The sequence below is a fragment of the Seriola dumerili genome, unplaced genomic scaffold (assembly GCF_002260705.1).
Source record: "Seriola dumerili isolate Sdu_G_001 unplaced genomic scaffold, Sdu_1.0 BDQW01000449.1, whole genome shotgun sequence".
Taxonomy (NCBI): domain Eukaryota; kingdom Metazoa; phylum Chordata; class Actinopteri; order Carangiformes; family Carangidae; genus Seriola; species Seriola dumerili.
In genome coordinates, this window is record NW_019174704.1 from 4859629 (window position 1) to 4886579 (window position 26951).

General features: G+C 40.7%; 1 protein-coding gene across 1 annotated transcript in view; it reads right to left on the reverse strand.

The window, feature by feature from the left end:
• LOC111234540 (neurexin-2-like) overlaps positions 1-25276 on the reverse strand; it is an 89446-nt gene extending 64170 nt beyond the window's left edge. Inside the window, exons 1-7 of the mRNA XM_022762686.1 lie at positions 24574-25276; positions 22833-22853; positions 17233-17277; positions 11237-11538; positions 6706-6867; positions 1937-2366; positions 822-1205 (exon numbers count right to left, since the gene is read on the reverse strand). Of these exons, the coding sequence (XP_022618407.1) occupies positions 822-1205; positions 1937-2366; positions 6706-6867; positions 11237-11538; positions 17233-17277; positions 22833-22853; positions 24574-25276 (2047 nt within the window). The remainder of the gene's footprint in view (positions 1-821; positions 1206-1936; positions 2367-6705; positions 6868-11236; positions 11539-17232; positions 17278-22832; positions 22854-24573) is intronic.
• Between the last annotated feature and the right edge of the window lie 1675 nt (positions 25277-26951).

Here is a 26951-nt window from a genome sequence, read left to right on the forward strand (position 1 = left end):
TATCACAACACTAAATCAAAAAACACAAAGCGTGCATTTATAGGATGAAACGTGGATTCTGTTTGAGCTTAATTCAGGTACACCATGATATAATTTTAGATTGCAGTTTTCATCAGTTGCACCAGATGGCAGAAACAGCCTGGAGCATATGAAGACAGTGGTGAGATTGCAGCGGCAATCAAATTTCTGAAGGATTTATACCCATCATGGGGCAATACAAGAGGGATTTTCATATATCCCTCATACTATTAGCTGCCAATGGATCTGCGTAATTTGGCCTCTCTGTGAGAAAACCATCTGCATGGTAAATGCAGAGTGATTCAGGCCGAATCACACTGCCGAAGCAGCGCAGCATTCCTAATGACACACACATAGCACTGGCAACCTCATGATACTGACACTTCATTAATGAATCACTATCCTGTGGGAAAATCCTGTAATTTACTTTTGAATGGCTTAAATGAAAAACAACAGAATTTTCTATTGTCCATTCGTTGTCACCTGGACTGCTTTGTGGACGTGGCAGGTTATTTTGAGCTGCTTCTCATTTGAATCGATATTATACAGTATGTAGATGATCACACTGCAATTGCAAATGAAATCATTATTGTTTGGAGGGTTGAGCATTAAGGCATGATAATGAATTTTCTTTGTATCAAATTTTTTTTTTTTTTTCCCCCCATCTGTGCAGGCACTTTAAAGCTACTATAGAGCTGAGTTGATAAATAAAATACCGGCCAAAGTGTGTTAAAAGCTTTGCAACAGCAATTTAAAATCACTTATCTTCCCCATCCACCATCATCCCTCTCAGAAACTCTTACCCTTCTCACAGCTCCGACCTAGGTAGCCAGTACCGTTGCAGTCACAAATGTGGCGGTTCCAGCCTTCTCTGCAGTGTCCGCCGTTGGCACATGTGTCTCTGGCACACCTGACGTGAGTCTCTCTGGTGCAGAAGCTGCTCACACCTGTGGCGCCCTGATCCTCCGTCAGCCTCCACAGGTTACGGCTCTGCCCGTCAATGAAGAGATCCCTCACACAGCCCACGTAGCCAAGGCCGAGGGACGCTGTCCATACCTCAGGGGGGAGCATGAGGGCTTGGCGATCCTCAGGTAAACCTCCAAGATACATGTCCCCATCTAGGTCAAGGATCTCACTGCCTTCATTAGCAGAGAAGGGGATGCTCTGGCTGTTCACAGAGATAAAGCCTGTAGGGCAGGCACTAACAGTGAGTCAACTTGGACTTGTACAATGTTTTTGTTGCAGAAAATGAAGACAGGTGCGTGTGGGTTGTGCTAAGTGAAAAGTGAGAACGAACTGTGAGATTGAGGAAATGGGCAGCAGTGTCTGCTTGTTGTAAAAAAAAAAAAAAAAAAAAAAAGTGTGGATAAAGAAACTGCACTGCCAGCCCTTAGGAATTGATTTCGTGAACGAAAGCAGAAAGTAAAACTAAAACTTTCTTCGAAAAAGTGAAGAATTATAAACGACAAATCTGCATTGTCATATTACCCTGCTTGGGAAGGAATTTTATTTATAGAAATGTGAAGGAAGGAGTAGAAGGCACTGTGTGTATTTTTTTGGCTGCTAATAAGGCAGACATTTGGATTGTACTAATAAGGCAGACATTTCCTAATTTGAAGTGGATGACTGTATAATTGGCCACTTGTGAAATAGGTTAACACAGATTTCAAAATGTCATACATATATTATAGCAACTAAATTATTGTTGTAATTAAAACCTAATATCCATGCATGTTTCGCTGCTGTGAATAAAAAAGGCAAAATTGTGCTGATGTGACTGTATCCATGCTGGCATATGGCAATTTCACAGCTTGGAACCTTTTCTACTCCACAGCTAAAACAGGAGAAACAGAGTAACAGAAGCAGAAGGTAGCGCCCCCCCCCCCTCTGCTTTCACACACACACAACATTATCTTACCGTTGCGTCCTTTCCTCTGGAAGTCCACATGGCACCACTCGCCATCATTGAGCCTCGTGTTACTCGCTTTCATCTTGATGCTGCCGGAGCCCATATCCATGACCAGGTAGAGAAATCCATCCAGCAGCTCTATGGCGAAGAAGTCGGCCCTGGGTTTCCTGTCGGGCTGCGTTCCCTGCAGGCTGCCATGACTGAACAGCAACAGGCCGCTGGGCTCTGTGGTGCGGAAGTCAAAAGATATGGCGCCTGTCTTCTTTGTGTTCCACCGGGGCAATGTCAAGTAGGCAGATGGCGTGTCGAAGGTGACCGGCTCCAGGGCTTCCACATTCTCGCAGCTGAATATCAGGTCACCATGGATACTGATCTTAGGGTCTCGCTGTTCAGCCAGCCGTGACAGCTCCAGTCTAAACTCATTGTTCTTGTAGACCACCTAATAAATGAGAGAGATGTCATGGTGAGGTGTCAGCTGGAGAGAGAGCAATAGATTCAGTGCAAAGGTTGAATATTACTCATTAATACATACTAGAATCGATATGACACAGCAACACTCACAAGGACATGCAGCAGAAAACGCAGTGAATCATCCCTGAACCCAGAGCTCGGATAGAAAATGTCCTGACGGTTTCATTTCCAGCCTTGTGTCAAATAAACTGGCGCCTTTAATTATACGGATGTAGAAGCGCTTGATGCATTAATAAAAAAGAAATCAGCCACATTTTATCTCACTGAGATTGTTCCTGTCTCATACTGTGTATCCATATAGAGAACTATTTTACTGGTACTCAAATTCAAAAGCTGACTGTTTTAAATTTAAGTGAGACCAGACATTCTTCTTCCCCGAACTGAGAATCTGCCTGGTTTTCTGAATCTGGACGTTTTAAGGTTTACCGCACAATTTATTCATTAACTACACAACTGTCGTGAGAAAACAAGAAGGAAGCAAGAGCTGAAAAGCTCATGAAATTCGGAAGTGCGTTTAGATTTAGATGCAAATGCAAACATTTACATTTTAAACATTTAGCTGAATCACTTAGCGCACAATGAGTCCGACAATAGGATAATCTTAAATTCAGAGCAGAGGAATCACAGACAGAGCACCCACACAATGACAAACAGTTATCTGTGTTTGTACTAAGTAAACTGAAAGAGGTCCAAGCAGAGGAAGTGGGTGGGAGAGGGGTGGACTCCATCCTTTACAAGCACAACACACACTTTATTATTCAAAGAGGTAAATTTGGTAAATGAAGAGGGCATAAACTTTCATTTTCAGGTGCTCATTTTCATTTCAGAGCTCATGTTGCAGAGACAACTACACAGTGGTGAAGAAAAAAAAGCAGCAGTGAATGTACAGACCTCCCTCGGCGTATCTCGCTATTGATTTCATATTTTAGATCAATCGCAGGAAACAGAGTGAAATACAAACCGCTTTTTTAAAGATATGTACTTACAATAAAAGATACACAATACCTTGCTTAAACTGAGAGCATATGTCAATAGAATGCCTGTGTGGGCTTCTCTGTGCTGTTGTTGTATTATTTTCTACTTTGATTCTGGGTTCATCAATATGCACAGCGGGAGACGACAACCCTTGTCTCATTTTCTATCAGTGGTAAGTCACCCCGAGCCCATTGTTATCTGCCACATCACTCCGCGACCAGTCGCTGCCCGAGGTGACACACCACACTGCACAGAGGACTAACAGCGGAGCTGAGAGGCAATTTGAGCCAATATCACACTTCACACTGCCTCAGTGTGACTAATTAAGCAGCGAAATCAGATGGTGAAACTGACCATCGAGAAATGAGTGTAACAGGCAATTTTTAAATGGGGGGAGAGTCACTTAAACAAAGTGGGAACAGTGCATTAGCAATTATGTACATTGTTTACAACAAGGAACACCACGTCTAAAAAAAAAAAAAAAAGAAAAATGCATAGATAGCTACAGAAGTGCAAGCTGTGACCTCTGCAGGGCTATTATATAAGCCAGAGGACAATACAGGAAGTGGAATCCTATTTCACCAATTCAGTTCTCTATTTTATGTGACAAGGATTACAGAATATCCCAAAACACAAGAATAAAGCTCCTCCAATGTCAGTTGACAAAGTCCTCATATCTTTTATGCCCAAGTAGTGAAGAATAACAGCAGTGAGAGAATGAAGATCTTCTCTGCTGCTAACAGCTGTGTGAACACATTCTTCATAACCAAATTGGGCACGATCTTTGAAGCATTAGAGTAAAGGAACCTAATGATGTGGTATGGAATATCATGCGGCCACACATACTGCAGACCAATAAACTTGTGACTTCAAAGACAACTTCATCTCTACCTGCTCGTTGTTGTAGTTGCGGCATTCGTCTGAAAGTGGTCATTATTTTTTGTGTACCTGATGAACCTGATGGCCTCTACCCAGCAGCACTCACATCTATTATCATGTAATGTCCGGGGAGATTAGTCATGGCCCAAGCTCCCTACATTCAATAAAATAAGGCAGATATCCCCCTGAATAGATCCACTGCTCATACAATAAATATTTTAGGTACTTCTCACTTGTCTTTCCCAAAATTAATATGTATGTGTGAGAGTTTTGCTCCTCTAGGTCATCACCAAATTCAGAGCTCTGGCTTGGACTGACCTGTCTTTGAACCCGGCTTCTGGGTTTTCGGGAAGGGCTGATACCATCTGATCAGCTCTGCCTCTGCCACTGCTCACCAGGACTTTTCAGGTTTGTCATCCCATCGTCATGACTCTTTATCCCGTCATACTCTCCTTGCATGCCTACAGCACATCTGTGTGACTACGCACAGTAGTAGTGGGTCTAAGCAGCAACACCAGCCACACCGCCCACAGAGCGGAGGTTGCAGCATTGGCAGCGTTGCTGGGACAAACCTGTCCATAAATAACATCTCATTTTCATTTCAGTGTATTCACACTGCAGAGTAATTATGCAGCCTCTCCATTTAAAATCATTCAGCAAACGCCGGAGTGCATTCAGATGTTGATGTTATGTAGTTGATTAACAAATACAGCTAATATTATAACATATACACATTAATTTTTAAATGTGAGTGTGCTGGAGAGTTTAATGGACAAAATTACAGCGCTGCAGACTGTGAGGACTATTTCTCTATGCTAACATCAACACGCTTACATGCTCACAATGGCAATGCTAACTTGCTCATGTTTAGCAGGTAACATTGGCCAGGTTCACCATCTTAGTTGCACCTGCTAGCATGCTAAGATACTGTATGTCAACAAGCACTAAACACAGTATTTTTTGCAGGTATTTGGTCATAAACCAAAGCACTGGACAAACTGAAATTTTAAACAGATTATGATGATGGAGGAAAAAAAAGTCATTCAAATAATATCAGTGACAAATTTTATGGCAACCCATCCAATAGTTGCTGAAATATTTCAGTCTGGGCTAAAGTGGTGGACCACAGACCAACCGACCGACTGACATTGCCATCCCCGGAGCCCGACGCAACTAAAGATCATAAATGCAAAGAATTTGTCAGTATTTTCTCTATTAGTGTACCATGAGACAGAACATTGAAACGCAGGATACTTGTTGTTAAGAATAGATTCTGAAGATTTTCAGATCTCCACTATAAATACATTTTGTGACCGCAGAAAGTGGCAAGTGAAAACCGTATTCACCATTGGGCCCCAATGGGAAACATTTGAAACGTGAAAAAATCTTTTTACGTTAGTACACAGTCTCCAACAACATTCAAATAAGTCATCAATCTCCTTTCATCAAGACAATATGACAATCTTTATTGCCTGTCAAGCTCTCACCCTTGCACATTATGAAGCTGATGCTTGTTTGCTTTGCTCCAACCGGCTGATGCTGTTACTAGCTTAGTCATTTTATTTCTACTCTATTTGCCTTGTGCATTTTGTGTATCCCATTTCTAAGTGATGTGTCTGTTATGTCCTTGGTGCTTTGTACTCCCAGCTGAATCCAGTGCAGCTGGATTTAATGGGGATCAAGAGCAGAGCCTAATAACAGTTTATAAGCATTTACGGACTAAACGGTCTTATGTCCTTTGATGCAAGTGTCTCAGAGTAGAAAACTCATTTGTTTGAGTTGGGTATTGATGCCAAGAAAATATGTATACACTCATATGCCACCATGACGGCTACTGATTTTACTTCCCACCTCACTAAAACATCAAACTACTGCCTGTTTTAGTGATGTCTCCTCCTAATCCTTCCTCGCCAAGGGAAAGCATTTCTCTTACTTTTAATGCACATAGCACATCCCTTGCTTTTTATGAGATTGCTCACTTCATTAAAAATTTGTGAGACCGGGCTGAAATTGGGCATTAACCCATAATTCACTGCTTTGCCTATACTAATTTTAATGCTAAGTACATGATCTGAACTTGCTTGCTCGAGATAATCAATGTGACAGGTACAGGCCAGACTTAAAAGGTTTCAAAAAGGTGGAGGCAGTGTTTGAAACTGACTGTGTTTCAGGAATGAACATGAGCAAATGCATCTGTTTCTTCTGTATGTTAGGTGCTACCTTCTCGAAGGGATTCCCACAGGAATCTATAAATGCATATGGTCTGCACCGTGCAGCCTCTCAGCTAAATGTTTCTCCTTCAAACACCCTACAACAAGAAAATCAATATAAATGTGAGGGGTGATTTTCTATACGCAGAACATGCTCTGCATATAGGAAGGGTTAGTGCTATCTAGAGAGGGTAGGATAGTATTTCCAGCCCTCTGCTGAGACTGAGGTCAAGCTGTACTCACATCTTTCAGACAGCCCATGAAGTTGTTGCTAACAGGCGAGCCTGGCAGGTCAGCTGTGTTTAGGCTGCCCCCTATGTAGAAGAGATCATCAGAGCCCAGCATGGTGTAGTCCTCCTGAGTGTAGCCAGTGGTGGTGAGAATCCCATCCACCATTATCGTCACCTACAGGATCCATGTAGAGAGTGTGAGGAAAATAAATGACAAGACACAGAGAGATTTTAAGTCAAATAGAAAGAACTGGCCTAATTATTTCATGCTTCGTTTCTTGATTCTGGTTGAGCTTGCCTTAATGTTGGATCTAGAAGGCAATTACAAGAACAGCTTTGAAGGGTTCACTAATCTCTGCTGATCCCTGTTTCTGATACATTAGCAGGATTGCAGTGGAGTCAATATACCATAAATATTCTTTCCAATGATATTTTGCTCCAAAGCAATATGCTTTCCACAGTATACTCAATTAATTTGAGATTAAAGATATCAAGACGGCAATATTGGCAGCAACAAAACAAGATTATTCCTGTATCAGTCTCATCAGAACACAGAGACAATGGAAATGAATGACTGAATAGGGCTATGTGGGAAAAAAATGATATGCTTGTTGTCATGACAATAAGCCTACAGTTAACATGTATTACTGCAGAAATATAACAGCTCCCACTTTGGGATAATAATTAGTACAATTACGTTTTTTGTTTTTTTTGTTTTTTTTGTTTAGTTTTGTTTTTTTTTGGGGCAGTTTTTAGCAAAATCTACTGTGAAAAGCTTATGGTTCTTTTGTAAATTGTTATGCTTGTGATTAATTGCATTTCAGGTGAAAGATGTAAAAATGACAGCTCCAACAAAGCAGGAGACACGTGTGTCCAAAGATTCACTTAATTGGTCACAATCATTTTAGCAAAGTACGACTTGAGTGGAAAGATGTCATTCATAAAATTCTTTGTCAAAATCAGGCCAGCAATTTTGTAAAACACCAGAGACCAATTCATATGGAAAGGAGAGGGAATTGCTCATGCACCTTCATCATACACAGTGTACACAGCGTTTCATTTAGATTCGTCGTTTTTAATTTAGAAGTGATTTAATTTTGATTAAATGAGAATTTTAACCAAATGCAATATAATATGTTAATGGGCAATAATCATTAGAGTTAAAAATGAGGTGATTTCCATTAAAAGAGAAAGATGGCAACGATGAAGGAGACTGTGAGCTACATATAATATATATTAGTATATATTAGTAGTTAAGTGGTGCACTAATTCAGGAAGGTTTGGTCATTATCATCCAGTCAGGTCTAAATAAGCAAACAAAAAACTAATTTAAAATGTTGGACTCATGATCAAGCAATCTGACGGGTAAAAGTCTTTAAATTGTGTCTGAAGAATGGCTTAACTTTGTAAAATCTGTGGTGGCTATTCTGTGAAAATCACTGGTTTGTTAAAAGCAAGAGGATAAGAGACGAAAGAATGACCTGACAAGGTATCTTCGTGTGTCAGGTCTCTAAAATGAGGTCCTGTCTGACCATTCTCTGGGACTGGCAGATATTGATTTCTGTCTATCTGGTGGTGAAGACTTGAGTATCTTTGGCTTGGACATCGGACAATGGCATGGCTCGAATGTGGGTGGATGATACTGCACATCGCAGAAATTTCAGAAAATAAAAGTGTCTCGAAACTGATTGATGCTGCTTTCTCTTTCACTCCACAATGTCTAGAAAAGCATGACCAATGTCTAATAGTGAGTATTAAACCATATCCTGGCACTCCAGACAGTTAATTTCCTGGCATTTGAAAATCAGAAGTGAGGGATGAATGCGTTCGAAGGTAATTACTGAATTAGGCAAAAGTGTAATTAATTAGAAGCACACATTAGGATAATATTCAGGCTCCAGTCCTGGCTGGTACACTTTAAGACTGACCTTTCATCGCAATTTCTCCAGGATTTATACGCAGCCCGTTACACAGAGCTGATTAAAGGGTAACATATAGTGACTGTTGGTGGAGCTCAAGAATTACAGTGAGACTTGAGTACAGTGTTAAGAGGGAACAACAGTATGTTGTGTATGCGTGTTTGTGTGTTGTGTGTACTGCACACGTCAAGAAATAGGTGGATGCATCATTAATAAGGGTCAGAAAAGGAGAGAGAATGAAAACATCAGTTCACCCACGACAGTAAAAGAGAAAAAAAAGATGGAAAGGGAGATAGTAATGGGAGGATTTCTAGCCTGAAAAGCACCACCGGATCTAATAAAATGTTTCCACCAGCACTCTCTTGGGACTTACAGTTCCCCCTATCTACATGTCAGTGAGGTAACTTATCTGAGGGGAAAGCAATTTACACAGGGATCAAATGCATGGCTGAAAGCATAAGTGAGGTTGTAAGCATTGGATTGCCGCTCTTCTGGAAGCCAGTGTAAGGAAATAGATGTGGAGGAAGATGCAAGTTTATATGCAGGTTAATGTGACAAGTGCAAAATATATTGGTAATGATGAGATAGTTAGATATAAAATGAGCTCTACTTCTGCAAAGAAATCAAACATTTAAATGCATTGCACATGGCAGAGCTCATTGTAGAGAGATGTGTTTAGTTTAGCTGTGGTTCAGGGAAATTTACTACAGTAAGTGATCAGAAGCCAATTTTTTAAATACAGTTTTAAGGTAAGAGCATTACGTTGCACCTTAGCTCAAAGGAGCTCTGCTTGAGCTGATACAATTTGTGTGCCTCAACATATTGTATACACTTCCCAATATGTGCCAAGTGCATTGGCAGACTGAAGCACATTAAGCAATTCAAAAAAATGTCCACACTGAGTTAATTCTTTAAAAACATTTATTAAGCCCAGCGATGGCATTTTAACATTGGTGTCACCTGGAGTATCTGACGCATATGCAAAAAGAATATGTTAGAATATATTTGCTGCGCTTAAACAGAGTGCACTGATTTAGAATGGTTGCACGTTTTGCTGGAGCTGCCATTAGTGGCCAAAATGTTGTTAAAAATCCACTGTATATGGAGTGTAGCTGCTAGAGTGCCAGATATTTCCCTCAGGGCTTGGTAGAAACCAAAAACAGAGCTAAAGGAGACCGAATATTCACCAGGTGGCCACAAATGCGACTCCAAATGAATGATAATGTTGCACTGTGACTGCTAGAGCTCCACTACACAAAAAAAAAAAAAAAAAAGAGCAACTTACGCATTCAGGGTTGTGTCACTTCTCAGTCATTTATTCTTGTTTTTGGTCTGATCAGAAAAATATCTTGGTCTTAAGCGTTCCTCACTTTATCTGTCCACACTTTGGTGTTGGGCAAATAACGCCATGTATCAAAACTCGTTTGCTGCTTGTCGACCACTGTTACTAGAAACAGGACTGATGAGACTGCTGAGCCATACAGTAAATTTGCAAGCTAAAATGCTCCGTAGACCTGCAGAAATGGGTAATTGTCCGTGGGTTTGTCACTGCAACCAAGTCATTAATTCAGTGTTAATATAAAAAATTTAAAAAAAGCATTGATCAGTGGAGCTTTAAGGTACGGTATGATGGGACTAATTGTAGAGTGACTGTAGAGTGCCAGCAGGGTAACATTTAATGTAACAGACACATCCTGGAAGTCAATTAGTTCAGGAATTCAGCTCTGCGCCCTGTCCAGTGGACAACGTTAATGATTATAAAACCTTAGGGCCGAGTTGTACTTGGCTAGAGTACAGTAGGTACAGCAGTGCAATGTCAGATATACATGCAATGGCTGTATTCATTATATAAGCTTCACTTTTTCTTGCATGACCTCTCTGACATGGCTGCCTACAACCACAAAAATGCGTTTTTGGCTTGTTGTTTCAGTTGAGTTAGTCAAAAATCTGAAAATCTGTCTAACAATCGCTGTTCTGTAAAGATAAGAAAATGAACAGGCTTCCGAGATCTCAACACTAATGCAGGATGCATGAAAATGATGGCTATTGCTGTGAGAGTTTATCATTTCTTTTAATATGGTAAAAAAAGACCTTCACAGCAATCTTGTGGGTGCAGAAAAAAAAAGCAAGTCTCTGGTTATAAAAGGACTCAGAGATTCCCACCAAAGCAATCTATTTCATGAGAAAGAGGGCAATGACCTAATATGAGCTTGTAATATCTATCAGAATGTGGAAAATAGGAGGCAGGGAGTCCAGCAGAGCAGAAATATTAAACACTCAACAGGAACCAACACAGTATTTGTTAGTGTTTACACTGATAGTGGACTATAGAAACTCATCCCTGTTTGCATGGACCCGGTGTTATCTGGGTCTGAGCCAAATATTAAAGATAATTACGTATTCATCAAGTGTACAGTACACTGTAAGGTGACTATACTGCATACTGTGATTGATTTCTCTTTGACATTCATGATTGTAGATCATTTCTGCCAGCTGCTGACATAATGGCAGACATAAAGACAGGATCAATAAAATCTACATACTGTATTTTTTTCCAAAAAGTGTGAGTTTCTTATTCCTGTGAGCAGCAAGCATGGACGTCACAGAAAGTGATTGCATACATACCTGGCGGAGGTTGCGAGTCACTCGAACGTCATGCCAGACGTTGTCATTAAACTTCCCGCTGGCAGGTTCCACCAGGGCCTCGAAAGCACCAGAGCCCAGGTTGATGACCAGCCACAGGGCTCCATTCCTCAGGGACAGGTTGACATAGTCCGCTGACTTCCCTGTGTGAAGCAGCAGGCCGTTCCTCTGCAGGGTACGGAAGGACAGCGTGATCTCATCCAAACTGCTCTGAATGGGTGTCTGGGACAGGTTGTAGCTGAAGAACTCATTGCCTTTGAAGGTGGCCAATGACTCCTCCTGCCCTGAGAGGGGAGGAGAAACATCTTAGATAATTCTTGCAGTCATCAGGCTTAAGCTTGAGTGATCTGCTGCACAGTATATTCACTACTAGAGCTGGGCTTTAGTGAGGTAAACGAGGCTAAAATGAGCAGAAAATCACCAGTACTGTATTGTTGATAGTGAAATATTTGTCAAATAATAATAAACTTCAACAGACCATGTATGTATTTGTGGAGCTATTCACATATGCTACAAGATCACTATACATTGTGATGGACAAAAGTACAACCAATGGGAGGCAAAATTCTGTATGTAGGCAAAAGCATGCTGAAGCATAAGACTGGTGATATTCTATATTTTTCTTTTTGTCAACAAAGTCAATGAAAAGGACCAAAACCAACTAAAAACTGATCCTACCAAAGTAACAAGTATTTTCTGTGTAGTCAAAGCGTAATGTATCTTATTCCTTTGTCCCATAGACCTCCATAAAACCCAGTATTACACTGGGTTACATGTTCCTTCATCGCAATGAACATGGGGATTGTAGTTTACTTTGAGTTGATCCAACATACGCTGTCCTGGTGCTGTAAATACTAACTAGTACACCAAATCTGCAGCTGAAAATAGTTGCCAACAAATGCTATATTTACTCCTACTTGAGTCAAGTTTGCTAAAAGCAGCAGTGCCCAGCTGTTTGAAGAGATCATTTGGCCTTTTCCAAAATTGGAAATTTCAAGATTTCCTGGACCGATGGACTTAGAGTTGAGTGCCAAAAATGTGGAAAATGCCCTGAGATTAACTAACACTTTTCCAGCTTTGGTGTTTTCATAAGATTTGTTAACAATAATAAAAAAAAAAAAACAATAATGCCAGCCTTATACTTTTTTCAAGACTTGCATTTTAAAAATAACAATATAAATATGTCAGGCTTCACTAAACATCTCATTTACCCCCACAATTCAAATCAATTTCAACTAAAGTATGGTAAATGTCCAGTAAAATCTCATGGCTCAAACAATTTCCCCACTTGTTCCAATAAAAGCAGTTTCCAGGTTTAGCCGGAGCAGAGGGAAGATGTCGTTTTTTTCCTTCTTCTTCATCGTTTCTTAGCATGAGCCCGATGGCAACATACGTTTTCACAGGCTGCACTAAGAACCCTATCAATCAAACATCTTTTCACATAATACAAAATCATTGTGTTTCTAATCACTGCACCTTACACAAGGTAAAGCTTTTTGATTCGTTTTAGACAGTTATTGGAAATGTAAGATGAATTTCAAAGATAGATAGACAGATAGATAGATAGATAGATGAAAACACGTGGACAATACAAATACATTTGGTAAATATAAACTATTTAGGAGAAAGTTATACATCTTAAGACTGTGAGGTCATGCAACAACTTGAGTGGATAAAACCAGCAACCTGCTGAAAACTGAAATTGACACCGCAGTGACAAGTGGTCACACAACTATGCCTTAAATGCTTTATTGTGATTGTGCCAACCAGTCCTGTGGGAGTTGCATCTGTCCTATTGTATACTGAATGATAAAATAACAACTGTTCTTTATTCAGGTTCATAATTCACTAAGGCCTTGCACACACATAGAGTACATTAACACATTCTGACACCCACTCTTAATCCTCACAATATTGAAATCCACACTAAAATTCACACTTCCAGCACCGTAACTTTTGACATTTAACTATCATTTTATATTGAACCACATGAATAATGTTAACTATTGTATAACGCAGTTCTTGAACTCATGAGTGGGCTGTTTCAAGTCAGTATAGACACCCCTTCCTTTGCTTGTTTATATGATGCAGCCTCCGAGCTACTGAGCAAGTTGTTAGAGGGATAAGCTGTCTCCTAAGCCCAATGTTTGTTTGTACAGTAAATGTCGGCTTCTGAACTCAGGGGCCAATTTAAGCTAGCAGGATCAGTGGTCCCATTAGTCTCTATTGTTTGAGCATGTGTAGTTACACAACTTTTAGGCAGACAGCAACTTGCGAAGCTATTGTTGTTGAGCCTAAATGTGAAGATCAACATTTGACAGATGTTGTAGTAGAAACATAAACCTAAGCACAGTGCAGAGACAACACAGTGAAGGTAACATACAGTGGAAAAAATGCTTATGGGACAACAGAAGGCCTTATTATCATAACCCCAAAGGCACACTTATCATTTAACCTAATATCTTAAAACTTTACTCCATATAATAAGAGAATTTTCATCATAACCTGCGTACATCCTGTGGAATCATAACCAGCTTCTTATAGTGAAGACGTCACTAACAGCTGACCCTGAAGTCCTCTTGAAGGTCTCTGAGGGATCACTGGAAGGTTTGAGAGGCTAGGAAGGCAGCAAGCCATATTTCTAATTCCCTGCGTACCTAGGGAGGTCGACCATTGACTGCAGCAACAATGTTTACCAGCTTGTGAAAAAGTGGAATACTGACTGTGTTTGCTCTGACACCCGACAGACTTTGGCACCAACTCCAAGGAAATGCAGTCAGAGACACTGGCTGCATTCAGTACAGCTAAAAGATGCTGCTGGAGCAGTTTAGCACTTTATGCATGCTGCAGCAGACTGTGGGGGCAGAGCCATCAACCTTCTACCTTGGCTGCAGCTACAGTGTAAGATCATTGCACTGAACCATCATGCAAATGGATGCCCGTATGTGCAGAGAAAGAAGGCTCAGCAGAATATGGCAGCACCAACAACTTGTCTCTGCCTTACATCATCCAGTCTTTAATCTCCTTGCACCCCATGGTCCCCTCTAAATTAACTATACAAATACTTGTGAGTCCTTATAGCAGGGTGCTGCTCATGGCCAATTCAATGACGTGCACATCTACAAAACATGGGGGGAGCTTAAGCTGCTTGGGTGTCACTTGAACACTGGACAAGTTAACTTTCAGATGGTTAATAGCAGCTGCTGCTGCTGCTATGGTCATGTTCAAAAAGGATTATCTGTAAAGGTACTGCCCAGAGCCATACATTAGCTGCTGTCACAGTGTGAGACACATCAAACACTGTGTCTTGCCATGAGGTGGTAAGGCTCTATCTGCTCCTACTTCCTAGTAGCCCACCTGTTTCAGTCTGTGTTAAGAGTGCCGTGCAGTAAACACACCACAAGAAAAATGCCAGCATGTGGATTGCTCATTAATATTAAGATTTACAGCTGATTAATTTCAAAGTGGTCCAAAAAGCCCGGGGCACAGATGGCTGTTGCTGACTTTGTCTCCTGCTCAGGGGCAGAGAGTCAGTTGTCGGCCAGTTGCACCCAAACCTAAGTCAGGCAGTGTGGGCATGTGGATGGTGCGGCAGGAATTTTTCCCTTCTGCTCTGGAGGCACGGATCATAAGCACTCTGGGTGGTCAATAAGCGACACCTGTGTCTGAATAATCTCCCCATTTACAGTGTATCTGTATGTGTCAGTGCACACGAGCAAAGGATTCTGAGACTGAAGCACAAGCAGCCACTTCTGACTTCCCTGAAGTCTGCAAGGAGCTTTTAATTCATTTATAGACTGGAGGACTCGTCCCAGAGAGGGACAACTATGTTACATATTTGATTTGAAATGATAATGATTTGTGGCCAAACAAATACAGATCAAACCAGAACACTCTCTCGAATATCTCCTCGGGCTAAAAGAACATTGTCAAAGTTCATGACAAACATTTGTTATAACATTAAATGGTTGGATACAAGTTTGAAGTCTCATGTATATGACATGAAGTCAGATGTACTTTGTCACTAAAACTATGCTATGAGTATTGCTTGGAGGGTTATTTCTGTAAATCTTCAATTCCACAATCAATTACTAACCTCTTATTATTATTGATGCATGAAATGGAGCAATTACATTTAGGCCTCATTTCACAACAAATCACATTGTGGTTGGCCTTTAGGACACACTTGCTGTATGACTTACTAAATATTTTATATAGCAGTTATTCTAATACAGTAATGTTAATCATTGTGCAGTTGAGGCAGTAGAAGGATACTGTGTATTCAACTGCATTGCTCTGTCAGCATCCCCATCAATTAAAGTAGGAGCTTAAATCGAACATTATCTTTTGGCCTTGGAGAGACTGATTACTTTTTCTGAACACGAACAAATTTGTCCCAAAGCGGGTAACCAAAGAATCGAGACCTTAATCTATAATGTCACAGTCATGTACAGCCTCAAGCTACACCATTTATAGTGGGTGAGAAAACTGGTGTAATCATTGGCTACTGTGAAGTATTTGCCTTTTCATCTACTGTAAATGACCCCAATATTAGTATTAATCAGTTCTACACCAGAAAATATACATGAGAACACCCAGGGTACTGCCACACACGGATTTTTTCATCTTCACAGATTTTTGTTCCATGAGAGTGTGAATAACATCATTAAGCAGTTTACATCTGCAGAGGATGTATAATGACATCTAGCTGAAAATAAAAACAGAATCTGCCTATGAATGAATTTAGTTTCTGTGGACCTGTAAAGAAAATGAAAAAGAAAAAAAAAAAAAGTCACTAACACAGGAGCTGTAACAGCGATCACACAGATATGTAATTTCTAGAAAACCTTGTAAGATGTTTGTATTGTCAAAATTTATCCAAGAACATTTTTTATCTCAAGATAATGGTTTAAGTACCATCTCGATGATGAAGAAAAAAAGGAGGACTTATGCAGTGTAATGTACCGTCAGCAGGTCATCAAAACCAATTCAATGTGTTTGGAGACGACACCGATTGCCATGGAGACAGGACGGTGACTTTTATCTCAGTCCCCCAACATGTGGCAGAAAACACAAAACATAAATATAGTCGCTTTCATGTGGATCAGTGCCACACATATTATGCAGTCAAAATGTCCCTTTTTTTTCCTGTAATATCCAAATGTTTTACCCACATTGCACTGGATGAATGTTTTTTAACTGCAGTACTTTAGCTTAACTGTAATTAATATAAGTTAAAATGAGACATGTTAGCTTTGTGTGCATTACATGTTTTTTTTCCTGAAGGACAGAACATCACAGCCGTGTCTATTCTGTTTACTGTTCACTGTTATGTACAAATAACTCTTCCACCGGTAGTGTGAAATCACTCTTCTTGAATCTGTGCTCATATGGATATTGAACACATTAGCACCACTGCAATGGAGAAATCATTGGAAAGGAATGTCATTTACAACCCACTTATCAGCGATCATAAACAACCCAATGAGCACACATTTGAGAAATCAGCACTATCTAGTAACTATATAAAAAATTATGTCCAACAACCCCAATAATACAAAACAAATCTCCTGATGATATGTTTGTGTATACTTCTGATTATTGTAACAGGAAAAGTCAATCAAGTGTTTTTTGAGCGGACGTCAGAGACATCTTTGTTCTTTATTGCTGACACCTGTTTATTGCCTTTGAACACACCATGAAACCACACCGAAGAGATGCTATGTGCATAGATGCATTACCTTGGCGAAAAACTGCAGAGGTCAAAGGTGATGTTCCAGTAGCTCAGTCAGTGGTCAGGACAAGGGTTTGACGGACAAAAATTGAGTGAGTAGTGAGCATAACATGACAGGAAGCAAAAATGAATAGGCAAGTATATGAGAAAAGAGGAGAGGAAATATTAGTGCAGCACAGTTAACTAAAATGATTTCAGGGGAAGGGAAATGTTGTGATCAGGTGGCTGGGAAGGAAAAGCAAACCAATAGACCCCATACCTTGGCGGTTTAACATCAGGTGCGCCAGACCTTGAGGGAAAGAACAGAAAAAAGGATACGAAAACAGGAAGTTCATAAAGAGGTTCGGGAGAACAAAAGCATTGTCACAATGTTGGACTGCAGTTTGTGACAGACATCCTGGGGTAGGTACGGATGTCAAAGTTGAAACTAAAATATAAAGGGGAAATCAAACCAAAAACAGACAAACATCTCAAGGGAGGAGAGGGAAGGCAAGGAAAGAAAAAAACATCTTGATTGGTGCAACCCTTATAGGTAGTTGCTCACACAGATGCTTTTTTCTAAATGGAACACATACTGTATGTTTACTTGATGCAGACAGTGTTTGAGATGTATCAGATATACGTAAAACCTGCTTTACCCCTAATGCTTAAAAAAAAGTTACACATGGTAACGGTAGTCCTACGATATCTGATCGTTAACGGTGCTCTATAGGCTGAGTTCCTCATCTCCACTTCTCGACTCACTGATATTTTTGCATGTACGTGCTCAGCCAATCCTTATGAGCCGATTTAAGCTTAAGTGCAGAAATGACACCATTCCTTATCCACTAAATCTTCAGCGACTATCACACTTTTTCAGAGAGGATTTACCACCTAATAGAGCTCAATAGGTTTAGGGGTGGAATGTAAGGGCAACGCCCCTGCTATACAATGACATAAAAACCATCAGGTCAGCCAGCAATGACCTGCCACACCTGACCCTTTAATGTTGGAAAAAAGAAGAAGGGAGCTGAGACATAATGCTGCACCGTGTTAAAGCCTCACTGACTATAAATCATTATACAGCGAGTTAGCCAAGAAAAAAACGCCACATCCCACCTCTATGTTCTGTCAAGTAGAACACAGAGGAGGCTGCTGTGCTGGACACAGGGGCTGCTGACTGCATTGGTCAACATAAACAGCACTTAATGGTGTAACCCTTTTAAACAGTAAGACAAACAGTATACACCAAATTAACATGGCACATTATAGAGCTATAGTAAAACTACCACAAATCTATGGAGGTAAATTGAGAATACACTCATACCTCTCAATCACATGATATTGCTGAGCAGACAGGAGACAGACAGTGTATACAAGTCAAGCTGGTCTGCCTGCACACACTGTGGCAATCAAAGCCAAATTTGATTTAGTTGTGTGTTCGCCACCAGCCTAAGTCTGTCACACCTATGTTCTGTGCAAAGCACAGACACAGATAAACACAGACAAACCTCACCTGCTCCTCTTGCCAAGAAGGAGATGGGAATTACACAATACAACACCTCTGCTGAGCACATGAGTCCCACTGTGCCAGCCAACACAAACAGCTCTCATTAGTGTATCAGCACTCTAAAATTCTCATAGAGCGAGTCCCTCTCCCACAGTTCAAGTCCCTGTTCAGTCATTAGGTAAAACCTTATGAAGGGGCATATCGCTGTTGCAAAAATCTCCTCCAGATGTTCCTTTGAACAAGGCTGGTCAGGATGCAACTCTTGGTGTGGGATGGACATGATTACCCCTGGGACAATCCTAGACTGCCAACATGTAGGCTTTTGTTATAGTGTACCATTACAAAGCCATTGACTGAGCCTCTGCTTAGACAGGATTCACCCACAACCCTGTTGACACGGCGAACAAAGAGCTGTTGTATGTACCCCCATTGTGTCTGTGCATTCCACACGACAAGCCAACTTATCTATATACAAGGCATAAATTATGCCACCTCCTCTTCCCCTCATCAATGCTCAGGTGATCTCCATCCTCCCTAGATTTACTAAGATCTGACTGCACTTGAGCTCAAGCATCATCTTCTTCCGAGATAGCAAGAGGGATGTCAGGTAACATCTCTTTCCATTTGTGTCTCTTCAGGAAGTTGGATGGGTGGGTTGCCCATTATCCAACGAATAACCAGACCCAGACCCAGACACAAAGCCAGAAGCCTTTGCTTTGTCAAGTGGAGAGTGCCCCATGTCCAACCCTTCACTCTGCTGATTTCTGTGTAGACAGAGAAAGAAGCTTTGACCCAAAGAATTGACAGCTATGATGACTCCACACACTTCTGATTTTCTTCAAGCACTGGGGCGAGGAGAACTGACCTGCATCCCTGACTAATGCTTCTCTGACTAATGGACACCGATGCTGGTGACCAAAACAGGTCAGGGCAGGCAGCACTTAGCAACTGTCTCAGCCAACAAAGTAATCTTTGACTTTGACTGTGTAGTCGAGGAAAAGTGGATGAGGAGTGGTGTCGTTGCTGCCCTTGAATTGGAGCAGTCATCCATTGAATGTGCTCATCCTACTTGGTTGAGCCTTATACTGCGGCTCAATCTATGGAAGCGCAGGGGTACTTGTAGAATCCTATTAGAGAGGCAAGCCTGCATGAAAATAAATCACCTCTCCTGCCAGTAATCTACAAGTTTTCTATTTTTAAATAAGAGGCAACCACAACAGTATAAGACGAGTTTCAGGGCAAACAAAAAGGTATAACCAGGTGATAGAAGATCATTTTATGGAAATGTTTGCATGTTGCTTTTAGGATGCTTTTTGACTTGGCCTCATTATATATCAAGATTTCAGTATTTCTCGAAATAAATTAAAACACTCACTGTCCTACTCAGCTACAATCTGTGAATTGGCTGATTTACTTTGCGGATGTGATGTAATTGATCATTTCATCATGCAACCCCATAGGGGATTGTGAACAGCAATCATCTATTAGTAATGTGTTTGCCTTCTCATCTACATCTGCTGACCTTGAGCAAATCTATAATAAATCCTAAATAAATAAATAAACACCAAACACTGCTGCAGAACAACGCTTTGTGTTTTCAAACCGTCAGGCAGGTTGCACCTCTGGCCACATCTCGGTTAATGATGTTAGAGCTGGTTTGAAAACTGAATGATGGAGGTTTGAACCCATAGAGCGTTTTCTGTCCATTGTGATTCAGTGTGGGTTTACCCAGTAAAAGTTAGTGAGGGGAACGTATGACAGATACAATGAGTGCGATGATAATATTCTATAGTGCTGCCATGCTGTTATAAAGTAATTTAATTTTGCCGTAGCTGAAATACGTTTTGATTGTTAACTGTTTCGGAAAGGAAACCCATTAAGTATCAAGGTTTCCTCACGGTATGTTATTCACCTTTCAACCTCTTAGACTCCCTCTTGTTTTGTTTGACAGATTTTTTATCTCTTTTTTTTAAATTTGTAACCTTCTACAATCATCTAAACTACATAGAAGGGTATGACATGTTTCTCAAATAAAATGGTGTAAAGAATTCATGTCAGTGTGGCTAAAAAGCAGAATAAATCTGCTATCTTAGTGGGTTTAATTAATAAATATAGGGAAAATACAAATGCAGATGTTGAAGGACCTCTCAGTCATTATTATGACATTAATTAGCGAGCATCTAAGAAGAAAGAGCCATTGCATGAGGATTAAGATTTGCCATATTTGCTTTTCCATGAAAAGTACTGTATTATGGAGCCTGTTGTAATGAGGGATTAGACCAAGGTCACTGCTGCTGAAAGATGCGAGCCCACCAGGACCAGCTTTCTTTCTGTCTTTCTTTCTTTCGAAGATTTCTATGCTTGCTTAGTCGTCCCTGTAGTTCTTAGTCTTACTGTGTCTTTACTGTGTGCTTACACATGAAACAATGAAAATGTGTTTGCACTTGGCATGTCTGTGTTGGGTAAGGTTTTCCTATATGTTTGAGAGATTTTTATGTTCTGTATCTGCCATGTGAGGTGGCTGTCCTTATCTCTCGTTCACAGACCTGTTTTTTTTTTTTTTTCTTTTTACACACAAAACATCAGAGGAGGCTGCACTCTTGTGGCATTAGAGCATGCCCCACCAAGGCCTTTGTCCGCACAGATCGACGGGAGCCCACGTGCTGCATACTGTAGATGAACAACTTAGAAGACTCACCTGCTGTGCCAAAGGTTTTCTCTGCGTTAAAGCAGTTCCTCAGACAAATACGGATAATTCCTGCACCACTTAAAACCCACAGCCAAGCCCAAATATAGCATATGGGTTACCATCTTAGCCATCTCTGAAGGGGGGAGGTGATTTAGCTAATGCATACATTCGTCTATTTCCGTCAAATGCAAGGACAACAAAGACTTGCTGCCGAATAGCACATGGAGTGGTTTGAAGGATGGCAAAAAAGGCATCTGGTGAGTGTGATTCTGCTGTTGTCATTGTTGTTTTCATGCATTCTGCATTGGGAATTGTCTCCATGTCAAGCTTTAATCCAATAAACATTCTGATGTGCTCTCTTTGCAGCATGTTATTTAATAATGCCTGCCTTTCTGCTCTGAGCAGAGCCATACCATCTTTGCGCATAATTAAGAATGATTAATGCTTGTTTTTGGAAATAGTGCAAGGATGAGACCTATTAACTGTTACTGAAGCATACAACCATATACCACAGTCACTAAGTCTTAGTTATGTGGCGTTTCAAATGCAGCATCTGTAGAATGTGTCCCAAAACACGCATCATCTAACAACACATTACATCTAATATTTTGTACACCAATATGTATGTGTTGTCATTAAATCCATTCTACACTTATGTACCTGTATGCCACTCAACAATGTTAAAAGACTATACATGAAGACAAAAACATTTTGCAATCTTCAGTCTATTTTGCTGTTACACAGCAAATAAGTGTCCAAAGCAGGATTTTGGTGAGAGCAGGTGTGCATAGGTCTGTGCATTTTGAGTCAGTAACCGTGATTTATAATGTGCAGTGGTTCAGTGCACCTTGTGCTGGTCTCCTGAGCCTGTTGGCTGCCCTTTCACCACAACCAGCAGTCCTTACTGAGGAGATGGATGTCTCGCTCTGATGCCAGCTAAACAAATCTCCCTCCTCACTTTCAATCTTCATTTCACATTTAGTGTGTGCACCTCATTGGAAAACCAGTCCTGTTTAATTGTGGTCAGTTAAAGTGTTGCCAATAACGAGAGAAATGTCTCTTTTGCTGCCAAAGGAGATTTGTTCCCCTTAAGAAAATAATTTCATATGCAAATATTATTACAATTTTATGAATGTCAAGGCCTCAGTATTCAGTTATTATACCAGAGGATTTATACCATCATGTTTGAGTTTAATCCACATACTGACCTTGAAGCATAAGACTTAGTAAATTTTAACAGTAAACAGTAGTTGACATGAGGAAAATATGCACTGAAGAGAGAAGAAAAAAACAGAAGTTATAAATAATAAAACAAAGTATCTCTGTACAGTCATTTTCTCTGTACACGAATGCTCCCCATACTCAGACACCCACATACTCTGCAGACCTCCCCAGTCACCTTGAGCACACTGATTATATATACACAATGAGCATTCAGCACATTACGCGCTTTTTCCTTAGTGACCTTGTGACCATTGATAGTATATCTCCTTTTAGCTTAATTTGTTGGATGTCAGAACTGCAGTCCAAACTGACAATAACAACCTGATAATAACGAAACACGCTCTCACACACGGAGGCTGTGGTAATAGCCTTCGCAAGTAAGAGCACCAGGGAAAACAAATTATGCTCATCATTGCGCTCATTATATAATGCATTGTCTTACCTTCTACTTCTTTCTGGACAGCTGCAGGAGAATAAAGAAAACCAGAGATATTTAATGTTCACAGAAGGATTAGTATCAATCCACCACAAACCCACATCAAAACTAACAAAGATGATGTTTTGTTTAAGCTTTCTGCTGCTTTCAATGACACTGTTATCTGACTGACACGTGTTATCTACAGTCTGGTCGTGGGTATAGTTTCAGAATTAATATTACTGACAAAAATAGTGGCTTTGGATCCCATAAATAGTCTATCTGTGATGTATAATCACAGACAGAGTCACAGTGCAGTGTGAATGTGACGTCTTTCAACAGTTTGTTAGTGAATAGCCTTTTACTAGTCAGACATTTGGCAAAACAATCAGGTATTGTGATGTTTAAAATCTACATTCAATATTCCCTCCAGTATGTACTTGTATGAAAAAAAAAAAATGCAGGTTGTCATTAATGTATCAGTGGCTAACATAGTGGTATACAGATCAATAAGCTGTTAAAATGAATGCAATAAAAAGAACTTATGGCTTGCAGCTTGTGAGCCCTCTGTTTAAATGAAGGAACCACTGTCAGGATTCTGCTTCATCTCTCCAGCCAGGAAGGTCCCCACCCATGACCCCTGACCTCAAGGAAGAGGGCTGCGGAGCTTCAAAGCCAAACATGACTGACTAACATTTACTGTATAAAAGGAAAACATGAGCTCACTTTAAAATGCTAAATCCTATCCTTACTGTTTCTTTGACTTACCAAAATAAGAAAAATGACATCCATTTGGTAGCCTGTTAAATGTCCCTGTGTTGAAAACATGCAAACAGCTGTCACATTAGGAAGCTGTTATCCTCTTATGACTTGTGAAGATAATTAGAGATCTGGACTCACACACACAAGCAGCTTTTAAATACTGCTGTAGTATACTTTTGCCTGGATTGCTTTTACATGGGCATTATTCATTATTCTGTGAAGCTCAGTGAAGATGTAGACATGGGACACTGATAACATATTTCAACCATTTACTATAAGCCAAACAATTTCAGCAGCCAAAGAACAATGGCATTTCAAAAGAAGCTGTTTCATAAGGAAATCATGTAAAACTGCACAGTTGTCACATCCCTTCCTGATTTAGGTTAAGTTTTCTGTTGCTTGTCATTTTTGGTTTTCACTTCCTGTTTTATTTTGGTGTGTGTTTAACCTCTCCTCTCGATCCAGATTCCCACTTTCTGCCATCATGTGTTTCCCGCTCATGTGATTGTCGAGCCTGCCCCCGAATGTGCTGCACCTCTGTCTCATTGTCTTACCCTCCTAATGTATTTAGTCTGCGTGCTCCCTGTGTCCTGTGCCAGTTTGTCTTTGTTCTTCGTATCAAGCGTTCCAGCATTGACCAGTTTAGTTTTTTAACCAAGAGTTTAGCCTTATCCCATTGGATTTGTCTGCCTGTTCTGATTGATCACCCCCATATTGACCTTGCCTGAATTAAAGACCCTGCCTCTGATTGTTTGTCTCTGAGTCGTGCATTGTGAGTCCTTATCCTGTGGTTCTGTCAACAGACAACTATAGGAAATTGTATATCATAATGTTATGCCTCCATAACATTAAATATGTATTTTCTTATTGTCCAGTAGTGATTAAGTGTTTCCATTTCATGTGATCATTTGCCACTTTCATAGAAAGCAAAATATTTCACTGTTAAAATAAAGTGTCTGTCCCAAACTCATACAGAAAGCAAACAGATTGACGATATTTTTCTTACCTTCATGGCAGTACCTTCCCCTGAAGCTGGTATTGATACAGTCACAGAGGACCTCTCCTTGGCTGACAGAGCACAGGCCTTTGTTGCTGCAGGGAGAGTGTGCGGCACATATGTACTCCAAATCACTATGAACAGCTTGACCATCCAAAAGCACCGGTAGCGCCTCCCCAAGTTTCAAATTGGCTATAAGGCCCTGGAATGGCGGCTCATATTTGACGGTACTGGACGTCAGGGCAGAGAGGCGCACGTCAGGTGAGATCCCGCCCACATAGAGGTCACTGGCCACTACCATTTCTTTTCTCTTGGACTTCACCTCAGCCACTTTCTCCTCGTTGTCCACCACCAGCCTGGTCTCTTTGTAATTACGAGAAAGAAGGATTCTGTGCCAGCGCTGGTCGTTGATGCGCGTCTCTGTGTGCAGGGAGGCTGGTTCAGCGCAATGGATGGTGAAGCGCATCTGGAGCCTCCCATCTGCAATTAGAAGCTCCAGGAAGTCGCAGTTCCCTCCATCATCCAGATAGAGCACTAGCGCTTTGCTGCTGTTAGTTTTCAGGATAAAGCTGAGCTCACCTGTTGTCTTGGCATCCCATTGGCCGTAGCGTGTCCACTGACCAGGAACCCCCTCATACTCCAAAGCTATTCCTGTTAGCACCAACCCAGCTAACAACAGTAACCAGGAAGCCTTGGCTTCACACCTGCCCATGATGATTACTATCTACAGCTACCAGCTCCCTTGTGGTCTCTAATTCATATGTATCCAACACAGCTGTGAGGAGTAAACGTTATCTAGAGTCTATATGTCTTTTGTTATCACCCTAGAATTTGCAGAACTATCACTGCAACTCCCACATGCAGTAAAAGAGTTTCTTTAGCCTTGAATGACTATCCTGATTCTTTTTGCCATCTCTCCATGCGTGACACGTGACAGAGCGAACAAATGAGGCACATTGCAGAATACTTTGCATCTACTTTGGATCAGCTGAGAAAGAGAACAAACAACACAAGTGATCCACAATACTGCGTGCTTCCTCGTCTTCGCCATCCAGTGTCTTGGCCTCCATCCAGTACTGTTCCTGTCAGTTCTCCATGGGTTAGCTAGGCACGCAGCCTAGGTACAGCCTCCATTCTCCTCAGCCTCTCAGCATCCTAAGACATAAAAGGAGAACATGTAATGAATAGCTGGAAAGAGTCCTAACAATCTATTGTACAAAAAAGGTAAATAATCTACAGTCATTATGAATAGCACAGCAAATTAACTACAAAGTCTACCAAATCATTAAAAATTTGCAGAGAGGTAAACATGGAGATGAGAGTGATAGAGAGGCTTAATTGTTATTAACAATTTAGCAACAGTGGTTCACATTTTTATATGCCATTTCCACATTTCCAACAACTTGTTGTTGGCTTCTGGTTATCAGAAAGATCATGACTACAGTCTAGAGATTCCAGCAACAGGCCCTCAACACGACGCTTTGGCCAAGTGACATCTCAATCCTGGCGCCCCGCCTCCAGCCTTAACGTTCAAGCAGAAAGGGAAACAGAGGGTCTCACTAGCTTGCTGAGACCTGTGCTGATTTCCAAAAAGGCTGGTGGGAAAAGTCTGTTTCATAAGCACCCCCACAGATGTTTTGGTGCAATGCATGGCCTCACTAACTTCAGTGATGTTGAGCCCCTTAAGCCGCCTGCGCTCAAGCTAAGACGTTACAGCTAAACAACACATGCAGACCAGAGGCTTGGAGGGATGCAAAGGAAGAGGTCTGTCTTAGAAACCAACAAACAAACAAAAAAAAAATCAATATTTTTTGATAACAAAAGAGGGTATGCCTCCCAGGCCTAAGGACACAAACAAAGTTGGGCATAAGTCTTTGGCTGAAGTGGGAACCTGCCCTGGCTCATTACTACCATTCAGGCTAAAAGCCACAACTGGTGTCCAATCATCCTGCGTCTAGGGAGACTACACATATTCTAAGAGACGAAATTTGTATTTAAAGAATGAGAGTAGTGTTTATTTGTCTTTTCATTATTAACAACAATTTCCCTACCGAGAACAAAGCCAATAATGAATATATCCTACAGACAAGTATTGTACGTGTAGTCACAGATTTAGCTTATGCCTCTGTGCCAAAGAACTCACTGCTGTACAAAACCTATTAAAAACACATAAAAGAGCAATACCGTTGTGTGATCCAATTAAGTGATTAAAACCAAAATCAGATACTACAATCTATTACAACCAGTTTGCACAACAGAGTGGAACAACACTGAAGACTTCAAGGATGTCTACCGTATGTAATGATGCAAAACCTCATACATCTGATCAAACTCAATATACATTTGATTAAGAGAGAAGGTTCTACAGTGACTGTTGAACTGTCTGC